General features: G+C 38.6%; 3 protein-coding genes across 3 annotated transcripts; 2 read left to right on the forward strand and 1 right to left on the reverse strand.

Annotated features, from left to right (window-relative positions):
• Positions 1–506: 506 nt before the first annotated feature.
• LOC145890102 (pre-mRNA-splicing factor SYF2-like) lies at positions 507–977 on the reverse strand. Its single transcript, XM_082981141.1, has 2 exons — positions 644–977; positions 507–565 (listed from the first exon to the last, which is right to left on the reverse strand). The coding sequence occupies exons 1-2, from the start codon at positions 975–977 to the stop codon at positions 507–509; spliced, it is 393 nt and encodes a 130-aa protein (XP_082837267.1).
• Positions 978–7631: 6654 nt separating this feature from the next.
• On the forward strand, positions 7632–15802 carry LOC145889536 (uncharacterized). Its single transcript, XM_082980510.1, has 21 exons — positions 7632–7745; positions 7826–8034; positions 8148–8288; positions 8633–8788; positions 8869–8928; positions 9015–9155; positions 9228–9318; positions 9402–9577; positions 10281–10349; positions 10423–10617; positions 10821–10889; positions 10952–11077; positions 11728–11832; positions 11893–11964; positions 12064–12240; positions 12494–12571; positions 12643–12831; positions 12901–12972; positions 13096–13290; positions 13518–13589; positions 13788–15802. The coding sequence occupies exons 1-21, from the start codon at positions 7670–7672 to the stop codon at positions 14196–14198; spliced, it is 2880 nt and encodes a 959-aa protein (XP_082836636.1). The 5' UTR covers positions 7632–7669; the 3' UTR covers positions 14199–15802.
• LOC145889538 (adhesion G-protein coupled receptor G7-like) lies at positions 15337–22339 on the forward strand. Its single transcript, XM_082980513.1, has 18 exons — positions 15337–16351; positions 16519–16701; positions 16958–17086; positions 17807–17950; positions 18087–18194; positions 18290–18397; positions 18461–18588; positions 18654–18806; positions 19014–19202; positions 19389–19598; positions 19661–19744; positions 19994–20131; positions 20354–20463; positions 20523–20730; positions 20867–21008; positions 21305–21468; positions 21530–21688; positions 21864–22339. The coding sequence occupies exons 3-18, from the start codon at positions 16999–17001 to the stop codon at positions 21945–21947; spliced, it is 2217 nt and encodes a 738-aa protein (XP_082836639.1). The 5' UTR covers positions 15337–16351; positions 16519–16701; positions 16958–16998; the 3' UTR covers positions 21948–22339.
• Positions 22340–23299: the final 960 nt, after the last annotated feature.

A 23299-nucleotide genomic window follows, 5' to 3' on the forward strand; every position in this document is an offset into this window, starting at 1 on the left:
TCGGCGGCGAGAAGGTTGCTCTGTTCTGAAAGCTCTCTTTTGGCAGCGAAAATCTCCAATGCTTTGGATTGCGCAACACCGACTGGAATTCACAACTAACACGCACGGCCTACTTTCTCTGCAAACCAGTTTCGGAGGGTTTCACCTTTAATATGTAGTTGGCGCAAAAAAAATATGTACCAGAAACAAAAGATGTTTGTTGCGGTAAATTTTTATTTGAAGGTTTCGGAGCTATGTTTAGCCTCCCCAACACTTTGGTAACTAGCAAACACTTATTTATTACCACCACATACCGCCCAACCTGTAGGTTTGAATTTTTGTTCAAAACATGTGGGATGATCAGCAGTAACTTCCCACATGTTTATGACAAATCAAAGCAGGAAACGTGTTCCCGTGCAATCAGAAGAGGTTGTTTGTCGGTTTTCCCCGCACTTAGTTGATGCTTACCTGGAACACGGGGCACAACACTAACATGCACAATATATCTTCACGTGTAGGAAGAAAAATCATTCCGCTTGATCGCCACCCAATCTGTGTGTGTTAGCTCGTTCATAAGCGGCTGGATCTGTATGTGCAACATCAAAATGAAACAACAATCTGGTTTGGTGCAGATGATAACAGTATTTATATAAAGATGACCAACTTGAAAATCCTTGATCAGGATCCTTCTTCCGTTTTTTATTTGTATCCCATCGTTCGGCATCAGAGGCTGAGATATCCATTATCCTCATTCTTCCATAATCCACGCCTTTCTCTTCACATTCCTTTCTTTTTTTAATGTCATCTAGTTTCCATTCCGTCCTTTGCTGACGACTTTCCCAGGTGGATGGCAACTTGCTTTTTCGGTCTTCTTCTACCACTTCGGCACGATTTAGCCTTTCAGATTCAAATCTTCGGTTTTTCAACGCTTTTAATTTATCCAGCCGTTCGTTTCGTTTACTTTCAACGGGATCGGATGAGATTTTGTCAGGTTCCATTCTGCTGGTGTTGTAATATCAGAAATTTCTACTATGCGTACAATTACCGCATAACACAACAATAAACCTTCAACAATCGACTGCTGGTTAAATTTCAAAGCGGGCCCAAGCATTGGGTAAAATGAGGAACGAGACTTATTACTGCGGTTAAGACCATAGATATCACAAGTTATGTTAGGTACAAGCATAGTATACACCACTCATACTCGTGTGTGAACTTAGGTACACGATACTAATTTTGAAGAGTTTGGTGATGAGGTTTACATAAACGAACGCGGAAGGTTAAAAAAAAAAATCCAAGAAAGTTGAATATACAATCAACTACAAAAAGTACTGTATTACATAAACGAACGCGAAGGCGTCAAAGTATGACTGTGAAGTTTTAATACCTATATAGGCCCTATCATCTACAGTTAACTAAAATACAGTACTTCTTGGATGGACCAAAGATGACCCACGGTTTTTTTTACAAACGGTTTGCAATGCGGCGCCGCATATCATTATATTTTTATGTCGTTGCGCGGTTGGGAAGACATCATAGCAAAAATGGCGAATGAAAAACTTTACTGGGTGCAATGATCAATTTTTTGGCAGTAAAATGGCCCCCAAAGTTTAAAAATTACCGCTATCCATGTAGCTTTAAAAAACACACGGACCCAAAGTTGTATGTATGGAAGGATCCAAACAGCAAGTGATCATCTCGCCATGATCTCAGAAAGCTAGAATGATATTTCATGCGCTAATGCCCCAATGCTGATGTTGCGCCGACTTTGAAATATTTTAAAGAAAAATTGGTGAAACTTACTATCCGAAATAACCCCAGTTAAGTCCAATTAGTTACCCCGGCAACATTTTTTTTTCAATTTCAAAAAAGCTATCCCTGGTCTCCTCTATCATATAATTGCATAATCATACAAAAAGGACGCTTGAAAGAATAGCATCTACTCAATCTATTTAAACCTTTCCCCAGTACACCAAGATGCGTGCTGTCGTTTCTCTCAGTTCAGGTCAATGCGAACGTTTTGTTTTACCTCCGGTTATTCCCCGTTATGGGCGAAATAGGCAACAAAATTTTCACAGTAGACCCGCCCGCGTGGCTTCGCCCTTGGGACTTTAACTAGCTCTGAGGTGCATCCTTTTATAGACGGTATATGTCTTTTATTACAATGCAATGTTGAATTACTCGTTGTTTAAGGGTTCATCACTGAGTTGGCGAAGCGTATACTTCCATTGTAACATTGAATCATAATTCAATGCCAAATAATATCTTCAGTTAAAAGAGAAATACCCTCGTAGATTGGTTTTGCTACCTTGACTTACATGCTCCCCTTTTTCACTTCCCTTGGTGAAGATTTAGATCAATGCAGGGAAAACGTTTACAGGTTCAATATCCATGGAAACGAACTACCATAAATCCGAGAAAGCGTCAATAAGTGACGATTGGGCAGTTAAGGTTAAGCCGACCCTGTTGGTTTGATTTGTCACTTGAAACCTGCAGGTAACTTACCATTGTTCACGTCATTGTATGAGGTATTTAAAGCAGGAAGTCTGATCCCAGCATGCACAAAACAGATTGTGTGGTTTGCCGACGTGTATATTGTTGGAAGTATGGCACCGACTACAGGTTAATAGTGATGGATAATGGCGGGCGCTTGAATGAAACAGCATTTTGATAAGCCATGTTGAAATATTGCAAACATTTCGTTGTTGGAATGATAAAGACGAGTTAAATCGATCAAAATTTAAATATCTCAAGGACATGGGGATGTGCATCTCTATATGTATCACAAGCGGTTGACAAAGTTAAATTCCGTAGCAATACCTGTATAAAAGTTTTATCAGTTGTGTGGATACATTTCATGTCTATACAAGCTATCAGCACTACAGATGCGTTGGAATCCTTTTTCTTTAGCACTGAGTTGCATCGGATGTAGAACGCCTCTTCAGTGATACATATGATACGTTTGGGCGAGTCATCTCTGCATTCGTGCAGATTTAATTTTATTTGAAAAATTACGTGCACAGTATTCTGCAACAAATTTAATAGATTGTTGTGAAAGAAGCAACCAAAATTGTGAGTGGTTTACATTCATACAGTAATATATCAATATGGGTATTAATTTATTTTGTTTTTGATGATCTGGCTGCCTATCGTGTGTTATTAGACACGTATCAAGACTTTGTTGATTTGTGAAAACCTAGCAGAACAATATGAAAATTGAACTTCTTTTGCCGTTTGTGGTATATATTTAAAAATGCCGCGTAGTAATGCTGTGATGGGGTCTCGTTGTTTGGCGATGTGTTGGTTAAAAAATTCACGATAGTATGAGGGTTACTGAAAATATTTATATTTTTGCTGCTGTTAAAAGGTTATGAGAAATCATTTGCCATAAACCTAATTTAGTGGTAACTCATAACGTGCGCGTTTTTTCATTACTGATGTGCACTTTATTGATTTGAACTCGGTATGGCCAAAACATATAACTTAGTAGAAATAGAGCAGAATAGCATTTGTATGTTTCGCATTTAAAATACATTACATAACACAGCTTATAAAACTGCTGTTTCAACCAGCAAACCACTCGATCTGTACTGTGTATGGAAATTCTCTATTCAATTACCAGATACAATGACGCGGAAGCCAGTCGTATGTTAAATATACAGGTTTTAGAAGACAAACCAAAGCAACGGGGTCGGCAATGAAACTCTAATTGCTAATAATTTTACCGGAGCCAGAATATCAAGGTCCACCTGGAACTCTTGTTTTAAAGAAAGCATAATTCAACATTGCCTTGGCATTTCACACCAAATAGATAGTTGTTTTTTTTTGGTGGGTTGCACTTGCAGATCCAGCCGCTTATGCACGAGCTTAATTGGGTAGCGATCAAGCGGAATGATTTTTCTTCTTACACGTGAAGATATATTGTGCATGTTAGTGTTGTGCCCCGTGTTCCAGGTAAGCATCAACTAAGTGCGGGGAAAACCGACAATCAACCTCTTCTGATTGCACGGGAACAGGTTTCCTGCTTTGATTTGTCATAAACATGTGGGAAGTTACTGCTTATCATCCCACATGTTTTGAACAAAAATTCAAACCTACAGGTTGGGCGGTATGTGGTGGTAATAAATAAGTGTTTGCTAGTTACCAAAGTGTTGGGGAGGCTAAACATAGCTCCGAAACCTTCAAATAAAAATTTACCGCAACAAACATCTTTTGTTTCTTAATTGTGCAAATATTGCCTGTCTCAATTAAATGATAGTCGTGAACCAAATTAAAATTAAAAGTATTTTCCGCAAAAAGCAACTACGCAGATGAAGGTCGTTCTCGGCGGCGAGAAGGTTGCTCTGTTCTGAAAGCTCTCTTTTGGCAGCGAAAATCTCCAATGCTTTGGATTGCGCAACACCGACTGGAATTCACAACTAACACGCACGGCCTACTTTCTCTGCAAACCAGTTATTGGAGGGTTTCACCTTTAATATGTAGTTGGCGCAAAAAAATATGTACCAGAAACAAAAGATGTTTTTTGCGGTAAATTTTTATTTGAAGGTTTCGGAGCTATGTTTAGCCTCCCCAACACTTTGGTAACTAGCAAACACTTATTTATTACCACCACATACCGCCCAACCTGTAGGTTTGAATTTTTGTTCAAACATGTGGGATGATCAGCAGTAACTTCCCACATGTTTATGACAAATCAAAGCAGGAAACGTGTTCCCGTGCAATCAGAAGAGGTTGTTTGTCGGTTTTCCCCGCACTTAGTTGATGCTTACCTGGAACACGGGGCACAACACTAACATGCACAATATATCTTCACGTGTAGGAAGAAAAATCATTCCGTTTGATCGCCACCCAATCTGTGTGTGTTAGCTCGTGCATAAGCGGCTGGATCTGTATGTGCAACATCAAAATGAAACAACAATCTGGTTTGGTGCAGATAATAACAGTATTTATAAAAAGATGACCAACTTGAAAATCCTTGATCAGGATCCTTCTTCCGTTTTTTATTTGTATCCCATCGTTCGGCATCAGAGGCTGAGATATCCATTATCCTCATTCTTTCATAATCCACGCCTTTCTCTTCACATTCCTTTCTTTTTTTTAATGTCCTCTAGTTTCCATTTCGTCCTTTGCTGACGACTTTCCCAGGTGGATGGCAACTTGCTTTTTCGGTCTTCTTCCACCACTTTAGTCTTTTAGATTCAAATCTTCTGTTTTTCAACGCTTTTAATTTATCCAGCCGTTCGTTTCGTTTACTTTCAACGGGATCGGATGAGATTTTGTCAGGTTCCATTCTGCTGGTGTTGTTATATTAGAAATTTCTACTATGCGTACAATTACCGCATAACACAACAATAAACCTTCAACAATCGACTGCTGGTTAGATTTCAAAGCGGGCCCAAGCATTGGGTAAAATGAGGAACGAGACTTATTACTGCGGTTAAGACCATAGATATCACAAGTTATGTTAGGTACAAGCATAGTATACACCACTCATACTCGTGTGTGTACTTAGGTACACGATACTAATTTTGAAGATTTTGGTGATGAGGTTTACATAAACGAACGCGGAAGGTTAAAAAAAAACCGTGGGTCATCTTTGGCCCATCCAAGAAAGTTGAATATACAATCAACTACAAAAAGTACTGTATTACATAAAGGCGTCAAAGTATGACTGTGAAGTTTTAATACCTATATAGGCCCTATCATCTACAGTTAACTAAAATACAGTACTTCTTGGATGGACCAAAGATGACCCACGGTTTTTTTTACAAACGGTTTGCAATGCGGCGCCGCATATCATTGTATTTTTATGTCGTTGCGCGGTTGGGAAGACATCATGGCAAAAATGGCGAATGAAAAACTTTTACTGGGTGCAATGATCAATTTTTTGGCAGTAAAATGGCCCCCAAAGTTTAAAAATTACCGCTATCCATGTAGCTTTAAAAAACACACGGACCCAAAGTTGTATGTATGGAAGGATCCAAACAGCAAGTGATCATCTCGCCACGATCTAGAAAGCTAGAATGATATTTCATGCGCTAATGCCCGAATGCTGACTTTTGCGCCGACTATTTTAAAGAAAAATTGGTGAAACTTGCTATCCGAGATAACCCCAGTTAAGTCCAATAAGTTACCCCGGCAAAATTTTTTTCTTCAATTTCAAAAAAGCTATCCCTGGTCTCCTCTATCATAAAATTGCATAATCATACAAAAAGGACACTTGAAAGAATAACATCTACTCATTCTGTTTAAACCTTTCCCCAGTACACCAAGATGCGTGCTGTCGTTTCTCTCAGTTCAGACCAATGCGAACGTTTTGTTTTACCTCCGGTTATTCCCCGCTATGGGCGAAAACGGCATCAAATTTTCACAGTCGACCCGCCCGCGTGGCTTCGCCCTTGGGACTTTAACTAGCTCTGAGGTGTATCCTTTTAGAGACTGTATATGTCTTTTATTACACAAATTGTCTTTATAAGGAGGAGTAAGTTACTAATAACAACGTTGTGGTACATAGGCTACAGGTTATGTAGAATAGAACAAGGTACAAATTTACAAACTTCTTGTGGTGTGGACTACATTAATTTAAGACTTTTTGCAGCCTGCGAACTATTTCAGGACGATAAAATGCGTGAATGGAATGACATACGTCAAGAGAGAAGAAGGCAGAACAATTGAGACAATCGGACCAACGCTTGCCTGCGCCAACCACTGCCCGTGCGCTATGAGCTTATCGAGCTGTCACACAATACATACAGTGCTTGTTACCGAGAGGCAGTATACGGATACTTTATCGTCTCAATTATCCTCATGACAAGGAGCAAAATGACCAAACAAAACGATGTGGAATATCCATGTTGCGCAGAACAATATTACGTCCAAATTGACGGACTCGTGTTTAGACTTTCTGCAGACTAGATGTAACGCCAGGACAAAGAATACTTGACCTTAGGTAATAGAAAGACAACAAGGGCCTAAAAGCAGACGGGCAGGCAAGTTCGTGGTGGTCGGCTATCGTATTCGTATTTGAGAATGCCAACTATATAACTTTGTCGCATGCAGCTGTATATCAGGGCATTGGCGCTATGTGCGGCGGTATTTCGACTACAGGAAGTTATTTGTAGTTCTTTGATCCATGCCGTGACTCAAGGCCTGAGGGATAGGATTGCGGGGCAGCAAAGTCGATGCTGCTCAGAGTTATTTCTTGCCTGATTTGTGTTCGCTTTATAGTTGCGTATTTGTTTGTAGGACAGTTTAGTCTGTTCAACAAAACATATCGTAGAACCAGTTGGTTGTGATTAGTAAATAGACGGCTATTGACGCATATCTGTCGTTAATGTTCTTTTTCAAGAAAAACAGCGGCACAAGACTTTCGCTTAGCGTATGTGCACACTTAGTTATATCCCGACATTTCTGAGTGCGAATTACTACAATACACCTTTTAAAACTATTAGTAAGAAGGAAGCAAAGGTATATGTTACCTTCATTACGTGCCCTTACAATGGTATAGTTGCACCACTGCCACCCGTTTATTGTTGGTGGTGATTTCTCAGAACCCATAGGTAAATTGTCGTTCTCGGTTGCTTACGGAGGACGTTGCAGGGCAGACGGATTCTCTGGCGGTTTAAATGTAAATAACTATCACATTTGCATACAGGTGATTTGTTGAAATAAGGCACTTCAATTGTAAGCAATGGATGAAATGATATTGTCGGAATCGTTTTACGATCTCGGAACCACTGAGGAAGTAGCCCGGCTTGAAGCGAAGAGTAAGCAAAATCATAAAGAATATATTTTTATTCGCTCTTTCCTGATGGGATTTTATTTAATCACTAAACATACGTTTCAGCGGTGACGATCACGAAAAAAACCAAAACAAAATTCTTCAGCCATGCACAGTTGGTGGTTGATCCTATGGTCATGGAAGATGTTTTTGGGCAACCTGATGTTGTTAACAAACCCGTGGCCTTGTATGGGATTGCTGGATCTTTTCGCCAGGGCAAGTCTTTTCTGTTCAACCTGCTTTACCGCTATCTTACCTATGCTCAGGAAGGAAAGGTTTGTGTATTTCCGACTGGTTGTATTAAGTTTTTTTGTCACTGATCCCTTTTGTAAGGGGCATTGTGTTACCGACAAATTCCGGTTAGTTTTTATGTTTGGTTCTTTGAAAGGAAAAAGAATGGCTGCTCGACCTAGAAGACGATATCGGTCATAATTTCAATTGGCGAGGCGGACATGAAAGGCACACCGAAGGAATTGTAATTACGCGAAGACCATTTTTCTTGCCATCTTCAACCAACAATAACGATACGGTATGACGCGATGGTTCCCATAATTTTTATAATTTCAAACACTTTTTTGTATTTTTACCTACAGTAAATGAAATCAAACGATGAGAGTAGGCTTTCGTAGCACATTAACAGTTTTGCACAAAAATGTTTCAACTTGCAATTTGTCATCGTGTTTATTAGTTCCTTATGCTTTAATTTGCATTCTTATGTGGGTCTCTTGCAAACATTCAAGCACGTTGCGGTCTACTATTACAAACGCTGTACTGATGTAAAGGCAAATTTGTGCGTAAAAAAATTGTAGAATAATTTTACCAAGAAGCGTTTAGAAACATAAGATTTGCCTCAAAAACGCGTTTATTTTGCAGATTGCCGTGTTTCTAATGGATACACAAGGGGTGTTTGACAACGAGGCCACTCAGGAATCTGATAAAGTTCTGTTTGCTTTGAGCTGTTTGGTGAGCTCTTTCCAAATGTTTAATTTATCAAAGCAAATTAACGGGTCTGACCTGCAGCATTTGACAGTAAGTGAGAAGTTATTCTTTATTTAGATTGTGTTATCAACATTTTCTTGTATTTTATGTAAAATTTTAAATGCTTTCAGGTTTTTTCCAAGTTCGGGAAAATGGCACGCGCACAGCACAGATCTAAATCGGTGTACCAGGTGCGGTATTATTTGTGTTCGTTGAGGTTTGAGATACATTAGCTGTGTAGTTTTACTCAATCTGTGTTGGTTCCTTTTGTTTGCAGACTTTACAGTTTCTAGTTCGGGATTGGGACGACGAAGTAGTGGGTTTTGGACTGAAAGGGGGATTGTCTTATTTACAAACTGTGTTCGGCGACAGTCCAAAATACAGCATTGAACACAAGTCGGTTTGCAAAAACGTGAAGGTATTGAGTTTAACTTTCTAGGCGTAGACCTACTTTGTGTTCTAGCAATGGTGTAAGTTTAAAATTGTTTAGGTGTCCTTTGAAACGACGGAATGTTTCGTGTTGCCCGAACCCGGAAAGAAAGTAAGAAGAAAACCAGGAGAACCACAATGTTCCATAGAGGGTATAAGCAACACTAACCATTTCTTTAATAGTGGCTCTACTGAGCAATAAGTATTTTTTGTATGTATTTTATTTGATGTGTAGAAATCGATGAAGAATTCTTGGAGTACGTCAATGAACTTGCACACCATCTGTTTGACAAGCCCATTCCGAAACAAATAAACGGCGTTGTTCAGAGGGGTTCAGACATGATCAACTTAAGTCTTCTCTATTCGAAAAAGCTTTCCGGCAGGAATATTAGTGCGGAACTGCTGTACGAGGTTTGTTACCGTCATGGTAACTGAGTTTGTCCTGTACACTGTGTTACGGAATTATTTCGGCAGCTTTGCAATTAAGCGGTTAGATGTTTTTGGGTGGCGATGTTATCCCCCAATTAACCCTTCGACCTAATTGGGTACTTTGCACAAAACTGCCTCCCTAATTCTAATACTGCCCAGAACCCTGCAATAACGGCTCACCACAAAGCCAAAGTAACCCAGGCTGAGTTAACTTATTGGACGTCGTGTTAAACTCAAAGCGACTAAACACAATACAAGACGTTCTGGCAAAGATCCCGACAACTCACACAATACTGAGATGTTCACAGCGCGACGCCCAGAAGAAGACTCGTCCGTTTTAGGGAAATCATTCGTTACACCGCAATCACCAACCAATCAGGATGCGCCTTCCCGACACGCGGCACATCCGGGGCATACAAAAATAAGTGGAGCGTTAAATAATAGGAAAGGGAGGGGAGGCGAATGTAATAAATAGTGTGGTGAAAGTAAGTGAAGTGCGAAACTTAAAAGCAATGTACGTGGGTAAACAATATGTTAAATGAAGTGGTACCAACGAAAGAAAACAGTGATATTACAAAGTGCCAGGAAGAAAGGTAAAAACAATGAAATACAAACAATAACTAACAAAAGTGTAAGGTGACGTGGAGGAAATAAAATTCGTTACAACTGTTTTCATTTTGCGCAGGCAAACGCAGAATTGACGATGGCTAAAGTCATGGGAGACTGCGAAAAGTTCTACCAACGCGAAATCGTGGTAATTTGTCACACAATATTTTTTAAAACTTGCTTTTTGAACTGGTGACTTGTTAAGCTTAATTTAATCAAAGGAATGTCGCGATGTCATATTTACGGACGAGGAAACACGTAAGAAACATCAGGAAATTATTGAAGCAACCTTGAAACACTTCGACAACCAACCAAAGATTGGTGAAGATGAATTCATATTAAGTTACCGAGGAGATTTGGCCGAGAGTTGCAATTTACTCTACTACGCATTTCAACACCAAGTTAAACTAACCAAGGTATGCTTTTCCTCATCAATGATATTGCCGTACGCTGACAAAAACATTTCTAAAGTTAGCTACCGGCATATTTCCATCATGTATAAAGACCAAATTCTGCTGCATGTTCGGTCCACTGTCATAGGGCATGTGTTATGACATTATTCGCATAATAAACCAACCACTGCATGAAATCTGTAAATTTTGGCGAAATAATTTTTCAGTTGTCAACAGAGGACTTTTACAAACAAAGAGTGATTGCAGGCAAAAAATCTTACCAGGATGAAATGAACGTGAGTAGACATTGCAATATGTAACTTAAATATTACATGCAACGTATTTAATTCATGTTCAGCATTACCTGGAAGTTTTAGCGAAAGAAAACAAATTCTTTGAAGAGGAAGAATTTACTGGGCTCGACCGAGTTGCAAAAAACAAGGCACTGGCTGTATTTCATGAGATTCCAATCAATTCAGACAAGGTACAAGCAAATCAACTTATTTTTCCATTTTGTCCAAGCCTCAAAAGCATTAACATGATACCGCTTTGCATATTAGTTCATATTATAGATTACAGCTGAATTTGAACTATTATCCAGGAACCATTATTTTTTTTACCAGTTGCTATATTCTGAATGATGTCATTTGTTGAGACGTCTGGAAATACCTCCGTTTTTTGCTGGCCAAGATAACATATTTTTGAAATTAGGCAATTCGTTGTTTCGTTAAACTAAAAATGCCTGTATTAAACAGAAAAGTTGTTGATGTCACAAATTTCCGAAGTTGCCCTAATGTCAACGAACTATCAGCTCACCTTGTGTTTCAGTGCACTACCACTTGTTGTTGTATCTAATAAGGTTAATAGATAATTTGAATGTGGTCTTTTACCGTTTGCATCCACCTACATGTATAGGATTTGTCAACGTCAAGGTAGCTTTACTTTTCATTATATTCTGCAAAGACACCTGGCTTTATTGTTTCGCAAAAAAGATTCGCAGTTTTTATTGTTCTCTTATATGACCTAATCATACGTGTGCAATGAAAACACAAAGCTGCTGTGAAAGTAATTTATCAATGCTCATTTGTGACGTAAAATACCTCATCTGACGTTTTCGCTAACGCTATTTTACAGGATTCTGCTGTTGAAGAAATAAAAAACAAACATCTTCAGAAGTTTGAAAATGACCAACTGCCGCTGCAAAAAGACATTGTTCAATTCAGAAACGCTTTGCAAAAGGTTCCTAAGATTTCTATGTTTTATGTACTGTTTAAACTAAACTTTCCTGTGGCGTTTCAGCAAAACATTGTCAATGAGATGTTAAATAGGTGTGGATCACAGCTGGAAAAGTATGACAAGGTGATGTCAGATGTAAGTATATACCCTTCTGGATTTCTCTAAAACATATCACAAGTTGCTTGTTTAATGAATTGGTGAAATAGGCATAAAAACGAGAATTGAAACTTTCAGTTTTGCGACGAGAAAAAGTTTCATGATTCACACGTAAAACTTTTGCGGGAAGCTTTACTGTGGTTCGACAGACATCAACTTTCAAACGCGAACTCGTTTACCTGTGCAAGGGGGGTTCAACTAAAGGCGATTCAAGTTAGAAAAAGATTGTACAAAAAGACGAACTCCTTAAACCTTGTAAGTTTCGAAAAACTTTGCGCTGTTTGTACAGATCTTTTGAAAATATTTAATCCTTGACCTATTTTTTTTTAATCTGACGACTAATGTAGTTTCATCTTTAGTACTCTTGTCGTCTAAACAATGTCAAAACCATTAGTAGTTTTATCTCCGTAAGAGGACTCTTTTCGTCTAAACAATGACATATGAGCCCACAATATATTGCGCCCACTTTGATGACCTCTGTAAAGTAAACTATTTTAATTTTGTGCAGAAACTCAAGACCGTCGAAAGCGGAAGTTCCAAACTTATTTCTGGGCTAAAAACAAGTTACAAGCAAAAAATGACCAAGGTATTTCAACAAAGCAAGAAACCTTCATTGTGTTTTTTTACTTTTGATCTCGAATGCATTTATCCTGAAAGGTTGCTGGAAGCGAATATGTTCCCGATGAACGATTTAATGAAGCGGAAGTGGAAGTCATGAATAAGTGCCTGGAGAGTTTACATGAAACAGTAATCCATGTTCCCGACAAGGTGGCTTGCAACCAGCTTGCTACACAAGTTTTAGAAAACGAACAAGAAAAATTTATGGAAATAAACAAGTATCGCAAAGTAATACAGAAACACTTTTCTGTCTTTACTTGATAATATGAAAGTATGTTGGTTTTCTATACTTTATAGGACAAACAAACTTTGGAACAAAATACACGAGCACGTGATCTCAAAAAACGCTATGTTGACGAAATGTTAAAGGTACTTGGCAACGAAAATGAAATATGACTTTTCTGGGAATATTTAACTTGGTTTTTAAAGTATTTTCTATTAGGATCTAGTTAACTTTTAATAAAACACCAACTTTGACTAAATCTTTGTCAGCTTTTGACCAATGCAAACAACGAAGAGTATTTTTCTGAAAATCAAACCCAACTAAAAGAGAAGCTGCAACAAGAGTTTGATGACAAACGATACGCCAAAGAACCACTTGAAAAACACCGAGAAATTAGCTCCGACTTACTGAAAGCAATGAACATTTTCCATGGCTTGATGAAAAAGGAGCTCAAGCAAAACCTGGTACTGTTGACTCAATGGTTTATTAAAAATATCTAATCGTAAACTGTAAAACTATTTTGATGAAATAGGCAAAAAGAAAGCACATAATAGCACTGATGATGAACACAGTATGCTAAATGACTGGCATAATAGCTATGGCTTTCTTGTTCAAATTACTTGAAGTTTTTGCACCTAAAACTATCTATTTTGACTATCTATCTTCACTAACTACCTAGTTTTATCGGCAGATTGGCAAAAGAGAAGTACTTGAGAAATTGTTGGAAATTTTGCTGAACAAATACAACTCGGATGTGTATAAGGTCAGTTGAAGTTGTGATAGTGGTAGATCTCATTTTTTTCTAAGGAGTTCCGAAATCTATCAACCAAACTAAATTAAAGATTAGAAAACTCAACCATAAGTTGCAGGTGAATGAGATGACATTTACAGATTACTTGTTGCATTTACAGCCCTAGAGCATTAAACTTTGTCGTGCTCAATTGCGCTATTTTAAATCTAGTTTATCGATGCTCAATATGCCGATGCAGAGGATTTTACTGCCCTGCACAAGGAATACAAGGCTGCCCTTAAAAAGCAGCTGACCAATGCAGCAAAAGATCCTGATCTTTCGAAGGAGTTCCAACAAAGACTAGAAGTCGCACTCGACCGCTCGCAACTAGATTGGTGCAGAATTAACCAACTTCACAAAAAGTTTTATACCAGGAAAGTTACACGCCCAGGTTCCAAAATTGGTGCTATCGTTGGCGGTGTAATAGGGTTGGGCATAGCGGGATTGGAAATAGTTTTCATTCCTGGTGCGGGGTGGGCTCTCGGTGCTGTGACGGTCACTCGTGGCGTTATGACAGGTGCATCGTTAGGAAACCTCTTTGACGGTTGGATGTCTGGAGTAGTTGATTATTTCCGGAAGTAAAAAAACAACATGCTGCCAATGTACTAAACACAACAATTGAAACAAACCAATCTAATGAGTTGTCCTATGCGGAAGATTAAGCTCTTGTATATCTCGTTTTTAACCAGGTCGTTTGTGATGTTATGTTTGTCTATTTTGTAAGTCATATATCCCCACTACTTTACTAATGTTTGTATTGTATCTTCACTTGCTAATTTCACTTATTGCGTAAATGGCACAGTTAGTAATAATTTTAGTCGGTGGTTGTTCTTTACTGTCACACGATGCAACGCACAATGTTTTTTTAAGGTGATGTTGGCGATTGCACTGTTGGTGATAAATTTTCCTTTATTAGCCTACAAGACCACTTGAAAGAGACGAATTAGATCTGTACGCGGCTCCTTGATAAAACGTGTAATGTATGTTTGTGTAAATAGCGATGTACATCGACGACTCATGTTAACCTGTCAGGTCTGTTCATAATCTACATTTTTTCTCTAACGCCTCCTGCTTGCAGTTCATAAAACTGAAATAAATGATTGATCTTTGAGGACAAAAGATATTGTGATGGATGTTAAACCGAGGCGTGCTTTCCACCATATCCGTAGTCTATTTAACCAAAATAAAAAGCAATGCATTTTTATAACTTGAGGTAATGGCATGCCCAGGTGCGATTTTCTGACAAATAGCCGAAGACCGAGCGTTTTAAACAGATCCGAGACATATTTTCAAAAGGTCTTTCATTACATGGCGGTGTACTTGACATGGACCAAACATTTTTGGCTAAGCCAAATCGCGACATGGACAAATTTATTTATTAATTTTAACACTAGAACTGGACAGGTACCCATTTATCGCATTCCAAAGTACAGCTCAATATTTTATTGACCGTGATATGCCCTTGCTTTATCATAGTTTGTACAATATTCAGGTCATTTGCCATCGCATTTCTCTAATTATCCAAAGGTCGATAGTCATTTTTGTTTTTGGTGGTACCTACATGACAATTTTTGTTTCAAGGGATTTTCGAATGTTGTTTGGACTTTCTCAATGCCTTGTACGCTTGAATGGAAATCAATATAAAACACTTTTATCCACTGTTACTCAGAGCGTGACGAATGAGTTTTAAAACCTTGTGCGTTTGGTTTTGACGCGAACTGTTTCAGTGCGGTGGCTTCAGTAGAGTCGCAGTGTAAAGTGCACTTTTCTGCAACATTTTAATAAATTACGAAAGGCAGGCTGTAGAACAGAGGTGAAACATCCGATGTTTAATATTGTACTTTGTGTTACTGAGATCTTTCCACATATGCCAAAATGTTATGTACGTTGTGTAATTGACCAATAAACAGTTTCATTTTATTGTTGTGTTCCTGTCTGTTGATTGTATACAGTTTTATAACAGGCAGGATGAAGTTCTATATCATTAGTAACAACAATTTTAATTTTACATTTTGCTGTAGCAACAAAGACGGACCAAACAACCTTGGTTATCCTCTCGCAATGTTATGAATATAATCATTGTTAATTACTTGATCCAGTATTTTACTTGACAACCAGATTCAGTATGGCCGTTTGGCCGACAACACGCGTATTTAGTCAGGTTTAGATTTTTTTGACAGATTTTTTTTACAAACAGCGTATTCACTGTCCTAGCCTTGGAATTATAAATTACCTGCTTTAATTCCTTCGTCGAATGGCATTGGAATCCTGCTATAATTGACATCTTTACAGCGCACATATACATGCAATATCGCTTGTTTATTCATTGCTTACCTACGTATTGACATTATCTTTATTTTTATGTTTTGCGAAACGCGTTTTGTGTGACTTGGGTCGTGTCCCACCTTGTACGGTCGCTTATTTATGTGTGCGAAGCGCGAGCGTCTAGCAATTACTTAAAAGTAATTATAAGGGTATTGATATGAGGAAATCCCGTAATCAGCAAAGTATATGGGCAAGCATATATGGTAAACAAGATGTAACTGGTTAACGGGAAATATGTAGCCTATTGGTGCAAATTGGGATAAGTATCGGTCATGTGAAAAAAAAACTTGGTACATTCTTAAACTATGTTGTTTTTGATAAAGCGGAACCAACGACGACAAGCGAAGCCATTCAAAACACCACAGCCCCACCAACTGCAGGCTCCACAACAAGCGGGCCACACCTCGCTGGTAAAAATAAAGCTTTATTTATTTGTTATTTGACCCAAAGTGATATTTTCAAAGGACTGCGGCAGTAAAAACCATTGATATGCCCCGAAACTGCACGTTGATCATTTTTGTGCTCATTATGTCTAGATTATGCTGGTATGTTTGAATTTTTGTGTCTTACTTTGTAGTTCTACAACCACTTCCCGGAGTCAAACCATCCATTATCTCAAATGCAGCCCTTCCGCCAATTAATAGAACACATTCGTTTGCGTTGGAAGACCCATGTTCATCCGTTGGGAAACTTTTTGCTGCAAGCACGAGCAGCACTTACATCGAAGTACTAGTCAGGGAAGTTGGTTCTGAGGACACGGGTAAGAATATGTTTAGAATTAGACAAGTTTTCACTAAAAGCAAACGCAGGACGTTGATAATATTTAACTGCGTCGTCCTAAATTTATGGATTTCTGTTGTTATGTCAACCTTTTAAAACCAAGCGAATTTCATTGCAGTTGTGTTGGACAAAAACGAATTAAAAAGTCAACGAATATTGTACCAAACTATTTCGGTAGTGTCAAATTTAGCCATTTTCTTGCCAAAATTCATATTATTGCTGAGTGTTTGCTAAAGGCGAAGTCTCAGTATGGGCAAAGTCATTTACGAAAAACCCCATGGAATTGTACTTGGCGGCGTCAATTTTTTGTGCGGCCACACCTGCTCGGAAACGAAGAGCCGCCGACGAACAGGGATTCATAGTTGGTGAGTCGTGGAGCGTTTTGTCGTCACCCGGAATTCACCTTGTTGAAGGACCTTTTATTGTCGTAAGGTGTAACTTCATTAAAAGGCTTGTACAAAAGAGTTGCTGCCCCTAAAAGGAAAAGTCGAAGTTTTTCAAACGATTCGTTGCTATTCATGAGTTTCCGCACACAAGTGTGGCACTATGAAACCGAAACCTTTTCTCGTCTATAAATAATTCCCAAAACTATTTTTTTTAAATGTCATTTCGATGTCCAGGAAATACTACTAATCTTTGAACGTGCATATACTAAAATAGGAGGCCAAGATTGCTGCCTAATCATCCAACCAAGATATTGCTTTTTCCTTTTTAAAAGCATTTTAGTGCATTTATCCCAAAACCAACCCAAGTTGTCAGTCGTCAGGAGATCTATGCTTTTCATAAACATTTTCAGATACTAAAATATTCGTCAAAATAACCTTAATGTTTGTGTTTCCCTTTTTCCTATTGTATAGATTTCCGACCTTATCAAAGTTATGTGTAACCCCCTATCTCGTTTGCTTGGTTGCGCATTTTTCACGATAGGCATCCAAACGTACTTTTCAGCCACTTTTCAGCAATGCCGATTCTCCCACTGGTCGATAAACACTCATGTAGACTTATTTACAACATCAGATGTATTTCTTGCAAATCAAACATACTAAAGAGCATTACGTAAATACCTATTTAAATAACTTTATCAGGTGACTCAGAATGTGAAAAGAATTCCAATGAAGTGTGCAACGGTCGTTTGCCAAACGGAAGTTCCTTCGAAGTCTCCCTCAGGTCGAAAGCGGGAAATGAAACGTCAAGACAAACCGGTTTTTCGGACTCCGTTAAAACATTTTGTAAGATTAAGAATGTAACGACGATATAGACGAGGTTATCATTTCACTTTCAAATTTCTGCAGATATGATTTCGTTGAAGAATAGGTTTTGAAGCTTTCTCTTGAAACAAATCATGAATAATGTTATTTGTTTCAGCTGACCCTTGTAATGAAAGGTGCCTCGGTGGGACAGAATGCGTTCAGATTTTTGCTCAAAACATAGAGGATTTTCGATGTGTTTGTCGAGAAAGCCAATCTTGCACAGGTAGATTTTAAAGAAACAGAAAATGAAGTGTATTTAAGTTAAAATGTAGCATTTTATGGTAATTACTTCAGATTGGCAAACTTTCCTTTTTTCAGTGAAATGCGAGAGGAAAGCGATCAAAGGCAATGACGGAATAACGTACAGCTTCGATGACACATTTGTTAGTTTGGTTGCTTACTCTGTGGAAAAGTGTACCCTGACTGGTAATATTTTCCAGCCTCGCATCATGTTCAAAAAGTTTGTTAGAATTCACATTTACTTTATAGGTCAACCTTTTGCATCAGTACCCTGCATGACGCGAAGCAAAGATGGATTTACTTATGGCAATTTTGAAGAGGACTCAATCCAGACAATAAGATGCAGAAATATAACCATCACAGCTATTGTCACCTCGGTAGTCTCTCCTTTATATAAACTAATGAAGCCAGACTAATTATAAAAATAATTTTCAATTTACAGATCAACTTGGCCAACAGCAGTGCAGAAGAAATACAAAATGTCCTTCTGGAGCTGGACGTTAGGACTGCAGATCCTGAGAGTTTGAGTTCTGAAGACGTCCAGTCTACTGTAAACTTCGTTGTCGAGCTTTCGTCAATTCGAGTTAATTACACGGTATTCTCACTTCAACGTAAACTTATACGTTAATAAGAAACAAAGAGGTTTGACAAGATTCACTTTAATACGGGTTTGGAAAGTAACTTGTTTGGCCCATTCAAAGAACTGTTAATTTCCTTGCGTTGCAAAAAAGTGATAATGCAATATCACTAAGTTCATAGACTTATATTTTGTCAATAAATACACGAACCACCTTGTTCCAAGATCACACAGCCGTCATACCACAGTCTTGTTGCCATCGGTGACCACGTTACTGCATACACGCTGAGTCACAGTGAAGATATCTCAAACACATCGGAATTAATACAAGCACTCACCACCTTAGCATACAGGATAGAATTCCAAGCTAACCAAACAAACCTGACTGTCCTTACCCCTAATATTGCAGCTCAGGTAACAAGTTTTTAATTAAAAATTGTTTTTTCGGCGAGTTTGTAGCAATTATGTGCTTGAAAAAGTAGAATTAAAAATAATTAGTTTTTGAAACAAAGCCATGCTTTTTGAAAAAATCCTGTTTCCTGTATTGATTATAAGTTTCTCGGTGATAAAGCCACATGTAACCTTTGTAAACGAACACAGGTCGGGGATTTTACGGAAATCAGTGGATCATACACATACGAGCCACAAGTTTACAACGAAGAAGGACAATTGGTTTGTTTGGCAAACATCACAGTACCAGAGGAATCGTTCAACCGCGCGGGATTGAACAACAGCGATAAAGTGAGGGCCGTTTTCCTGTTGCACACGGAAAGCATTCTGTTTTCATCCAGCAAGGAAAACTCGAGTGTGGTAAGGATTGCATGGTTGATTATGGTTATATGTTTACTTAAATATGTTTTGGCTGCATGTAGGTCATAGCTGCAAACGTTGGCGGAAATAGCATTGACAACCTCAGACAGTCTGTCAACACGACGTACAAAACAGAAAATAGCAAGGTAAGGTGGAGCCCAACTCAAACCATTTGATAATGATATTTTGTAATTAGCGTAAACAATTACAATGCAAAATAAAATTTAGTTAATGACAACAATTTACAAAATGATTGCTTGTGACATATGCTGGTACCGGTTTGTCTGATACTAAAACATTAGACTATTAGTGGTTTGGAATGGTTCATCGAATTTTGCCAAAAAATATTGCCCACCAATTTCTATTGCGTATTAAATACTTTTTCTGCATTTCAGGCCCCGTATTCCGACCATAAATGTGTGTTTTATAATTTCACGTTGGGCGCGTTTTCTCGCGAAGGATGTTGTAGAGTGCGCAACTCCGACCCACCACAATGCAGATGCAATCACTTGACGAACTTCGCACTTCTTGTGGTAGGGGAATAACTGCTTTAATGCTTCCTATTATAATCAATATAGTTTATCATTCCTGAAGTAATTAACACGATTTGTAATTTGAACGTTTGAAATATCAAATTTAAAAAACACTAAACTCAAACAGTGTAGTTTGGTGACTTGTTGCACAGCTGCTTATAATGCTTTTGATATCTGCTAGCGTTTGCTATTACCTAATATGAACATTTTCGTGTCTTGCAGAGCATACATGACGCCCCAACATACACATCACTGAGGGTCGTAACTTACGTATGCGCTTCGCTGTCTGTATTGTGTCTCGTTCTCACTTGCACCGCACTGCTCTTTTTCAAGTAACCATTGCAACCAAAACTGTGTATTGCTATTATATTGTAAAATTACTACTGTGCAGGGAAATCAGAAAACGAAAGCCGATACAGGTTCAAATCAATTTACTCATTAATCTTGCTGTCGTGTACCTAATTTTCATGGCTGGGATTGACAACAGAAAGCAAGTGGCGGGATGTGTCGCTAGCGCCATCTTGCTGCACTACTTTTTGCTTTGTGTCTGGTGCTGGATGGCTGTATACGCCCATATTCTGCATGTTAAACTGGTCAAGGTAAGTTTATCATTGTTTTAACAAAGAAGGAATCAAAGGGAGAATATCTGGCCACGATCCCTTTCATGTGGATTGAACGCTTTAGATGACAAAGCAATAGACACTGACCCAACATAGAATTTTTTTATTTTGGTAGGTACACTTTCTCCCAGGGGAATATTACCTGGCGAAAGCATGTGCATTGGCATATGCAGTGCCGGTTGTGGTAGTCGCATTAAATGCCGGTATCGTTGATGGAACCAGAATAGCGCCAACTGTACCATTTACATGTGAAAAAGGTATGTTATGAGGACGCTCACTATTTTCAAATTCCTTTCCAATGAACAATAAACTGCAGTACATTTCCAATTTAGTGTTTCGTAACCTATATATCCGGTACTTTTCGTGGTAGTAACAGTTTGACGAACTTAATATGATGGGACCATTCCTAGATAGCATTTTACAGTGACCTTGGTTTGCTGTGAAATTGCACTAGAAGCACCAATGCAATAAACTACAAAACTGCCACCGTTGTATTAGCAAAAAAAAATGTTAGAGAAAACAACCATGACATCGCAGCGGTTTTTATGTTCAGATGATCCACCAGACTTTGCAACCTCATATCTTGCTGAGAACATGTGCTGGATTAAAGGATACTCTCTCTACTTCTCATTTCTTCTGCCTGTGGGATTGATTCTCCTGTATAACTTCGTAGTTTTTATTCTTATTATCCAATCCCTCAAGAAAACACAGGCAAATGTAACGTTACTTAACCTTAACAAAATATTTTTTTATTTCAAAGTGTCGCGTAATTTTCCAGGCGGGTGTTCAACGAACATCCAACACTCTTGCAATTGCAATCACACTCGCTGTCACTCTAGGATTGGTTTGGTTTCTAGCCTATTTTATGTTGGTTGTCAATGATCCGGTGTACGTAGCTGTTATGTCATGGCTATTTTCCATCGTTGCGACACTGCAGGTACCGACTGTTGCATTACTTTCAAATAAAATTCAACCATGAAATTTAAAAGTAATTACAATTGGTCTATAGACTTGTATACAATCATGCTTTGTTGCGTTAAAGGGAAATTAAGAAAAATTAGTCAAAAATCCCTTAGAAATTGCAAATCGAAAAAAACAAGCTTCTTTTTCAGGGAGTGCTCGTGTTTTTTCTGACATGCTTTCGACAGAATGATGTTCGAAGGCAAATCCATGCCCACTTCACATCAGAGTTGTAATCGGGCGTTTTAGGCCCAAACCGCCCCGAAACCGACCCCAGACGCCCAGATCAATTCTCCTTCAAAAAGATTTGCAATGTCCACAAAATGGCCAAACACAAGAAAACTGCACTTCAAGACCAAAACAAACATAAACAGCAAAACAGAATTCAATACTGATATGTGAATTGTATATCAATGTATGTGATGAATGTGTACATATATTAAGAGAATTAAGGAATGTATATCATATATGCTGCCCGAGCGTAATATCGACGTTTCGCTTTATCCTAGTTTGTATGTATGTTGAATTTGCCCTTCTTCAATTGTGCAAGTAGTACGTAAATTATTATGAGCAACCGAAAATTTTCTGGGCGTGAATAAATTTAGGAGGAACATATAACTTGTTTCAAAGAATGTGGAGCCTTGGAACTAAACGTTTTCAAAATAGTAGTTGTATAGCATTCAGTAAACGTAAAAAAAAACATCGGCGCAAATTGAAGACATATTTTCAGAATAACAACAACCTATATGCTAAAGTTTTAAGTTGCCCAGCGTGGTCGCGAGCTGACATTTCACGGGATTCATGGAAATAACCCTGACAGACGGTCGTGGTACTTTCCGGTAAGTTGTTGTTGCTGCGTATAACAGACAGGGCTTTATCGCATTCCAAGCAGGTACTCGTCCTTCAGGCCAAAACTGCGCTTGGTAACATATAATCATAACGCGATGTATTGATGATATCCTAAAATGAACACCGAGCTATGAACAAATAAATCCTCATGAAGAGGTAAGAAGGCCAATAAAATGAATTCTGGCCACTGTTTCGACGTATAAAATTGTCCATAGTCATCCAAAGCCACAACAAGCTGCACTGATGAGACCTTGTAGGTCGAAACAGTGACCATTTGTGTGCAGCTCACAGAAATACATCCACATTTGCAGGATTTCAAAGTAACATCTCGTAATATGCAATGGTTTTGATTATGAGAAATCTTTACCAGCCTCTGCGCAACCCGAACTCTTTCCGGTGGTCGGGTGCACAATCACCGTCGAAATGAACCCTGATGGTGCTTTCCAACCGAATTCCTTGCGTTGGTCGGGTGCACAATCGCCGTTGTTACAAACCCTGGTGCTTTCCAACAAGCTGAGAAAACGCAACGGTCGTCCTGCGTTAAAATTGTTTGTCTTCCAACCCCGACATTCTTGCCAGGTCAAAAGAAATATAAAACAGCAAACACACATTTTTCCTTATTCTGTCTCAGCAGGTCGATGCAACGGTACACCTGCAAGCGGCCAACGCGGCCGCATTGCGATTTTGCTCGGGGCCCTAGGAAGGCAAGCGATCCACCCTTGACATAAAAAAATGGACT

This window comes from Ascidia mentula, chromosome 2 (genome assembly GCF_947561715.1).
Source record: "Ascidia mentula chromosome 2, kaAscMent1.1, whole genome shotgun sequence".
NCBI classification, from domain to species: Eukaryota; Metazoa; Chordata; class Ascidiacea; order Phlebobranchia; family Ascidiidae; genus Ascidia; species Ascidia mentula.

Excerpts from the sequence above, each read along its gene's own strand:
- LOC145890102 (XM_082981141.1), bottom strand. The coding sequence starts at position 977 with ATGGAACCTGACAAAATCTCATCCGATCCCGTTGAAAGTAAACGAAAC. Across the intron at positions 566-643 it reads TCCTGATCAAGGATTTTCAA|ATCCAGCCGCTTATGAACGA; the intron begins GTTGGTCATCTT and ends TTGCACATACAG.
- LOC145889536 (XM_082980510.1), top strand. The coding sequence starts at position 7,670 with ATGGATGAAATGATATTGTCGGAATCGTTTTACGATCTCGGAACCACT. Across the intron at positions 8,929-9,014 it reads GATCTAAATCGGTGTACCAG|ACTTTACAGTTTCTAGTTCG; the intron begins GTGCGGTATTAT and ends TTTTGTTTGCAG. Across the intron at positions 12,973-13,095 it reads ATGTTGACGAAATGTTAAAG|CTTTTGACCAATGCAAACAA; the intron begins GTACTTGGCAAC and ends AATCTTTGTCAG.
- LOC145889538 (XM_082980513.1), top strand. The coding sequence starts at position 16,999 with ATGGAATTGTACTTGGCGGCGTCAATTTTTTGTGCGGCCACACCTGCT. Across the intron at positions 19,745-19,993 it reads ACAAAACAGAAAATAGCAAG|GCCCCGTATTCCGACCATAA; the intron begins GTAAGGTGGAGC and ends TCTGCATTTCAG. Across the intron at positions 21,689-21,863 it reads CCATCGTTGCGACACTGCAG|GGAGTGCTCGTGTTTTTTCT; the intron begins GTACCGACTGTT and ends CTTCTTTTTCAG.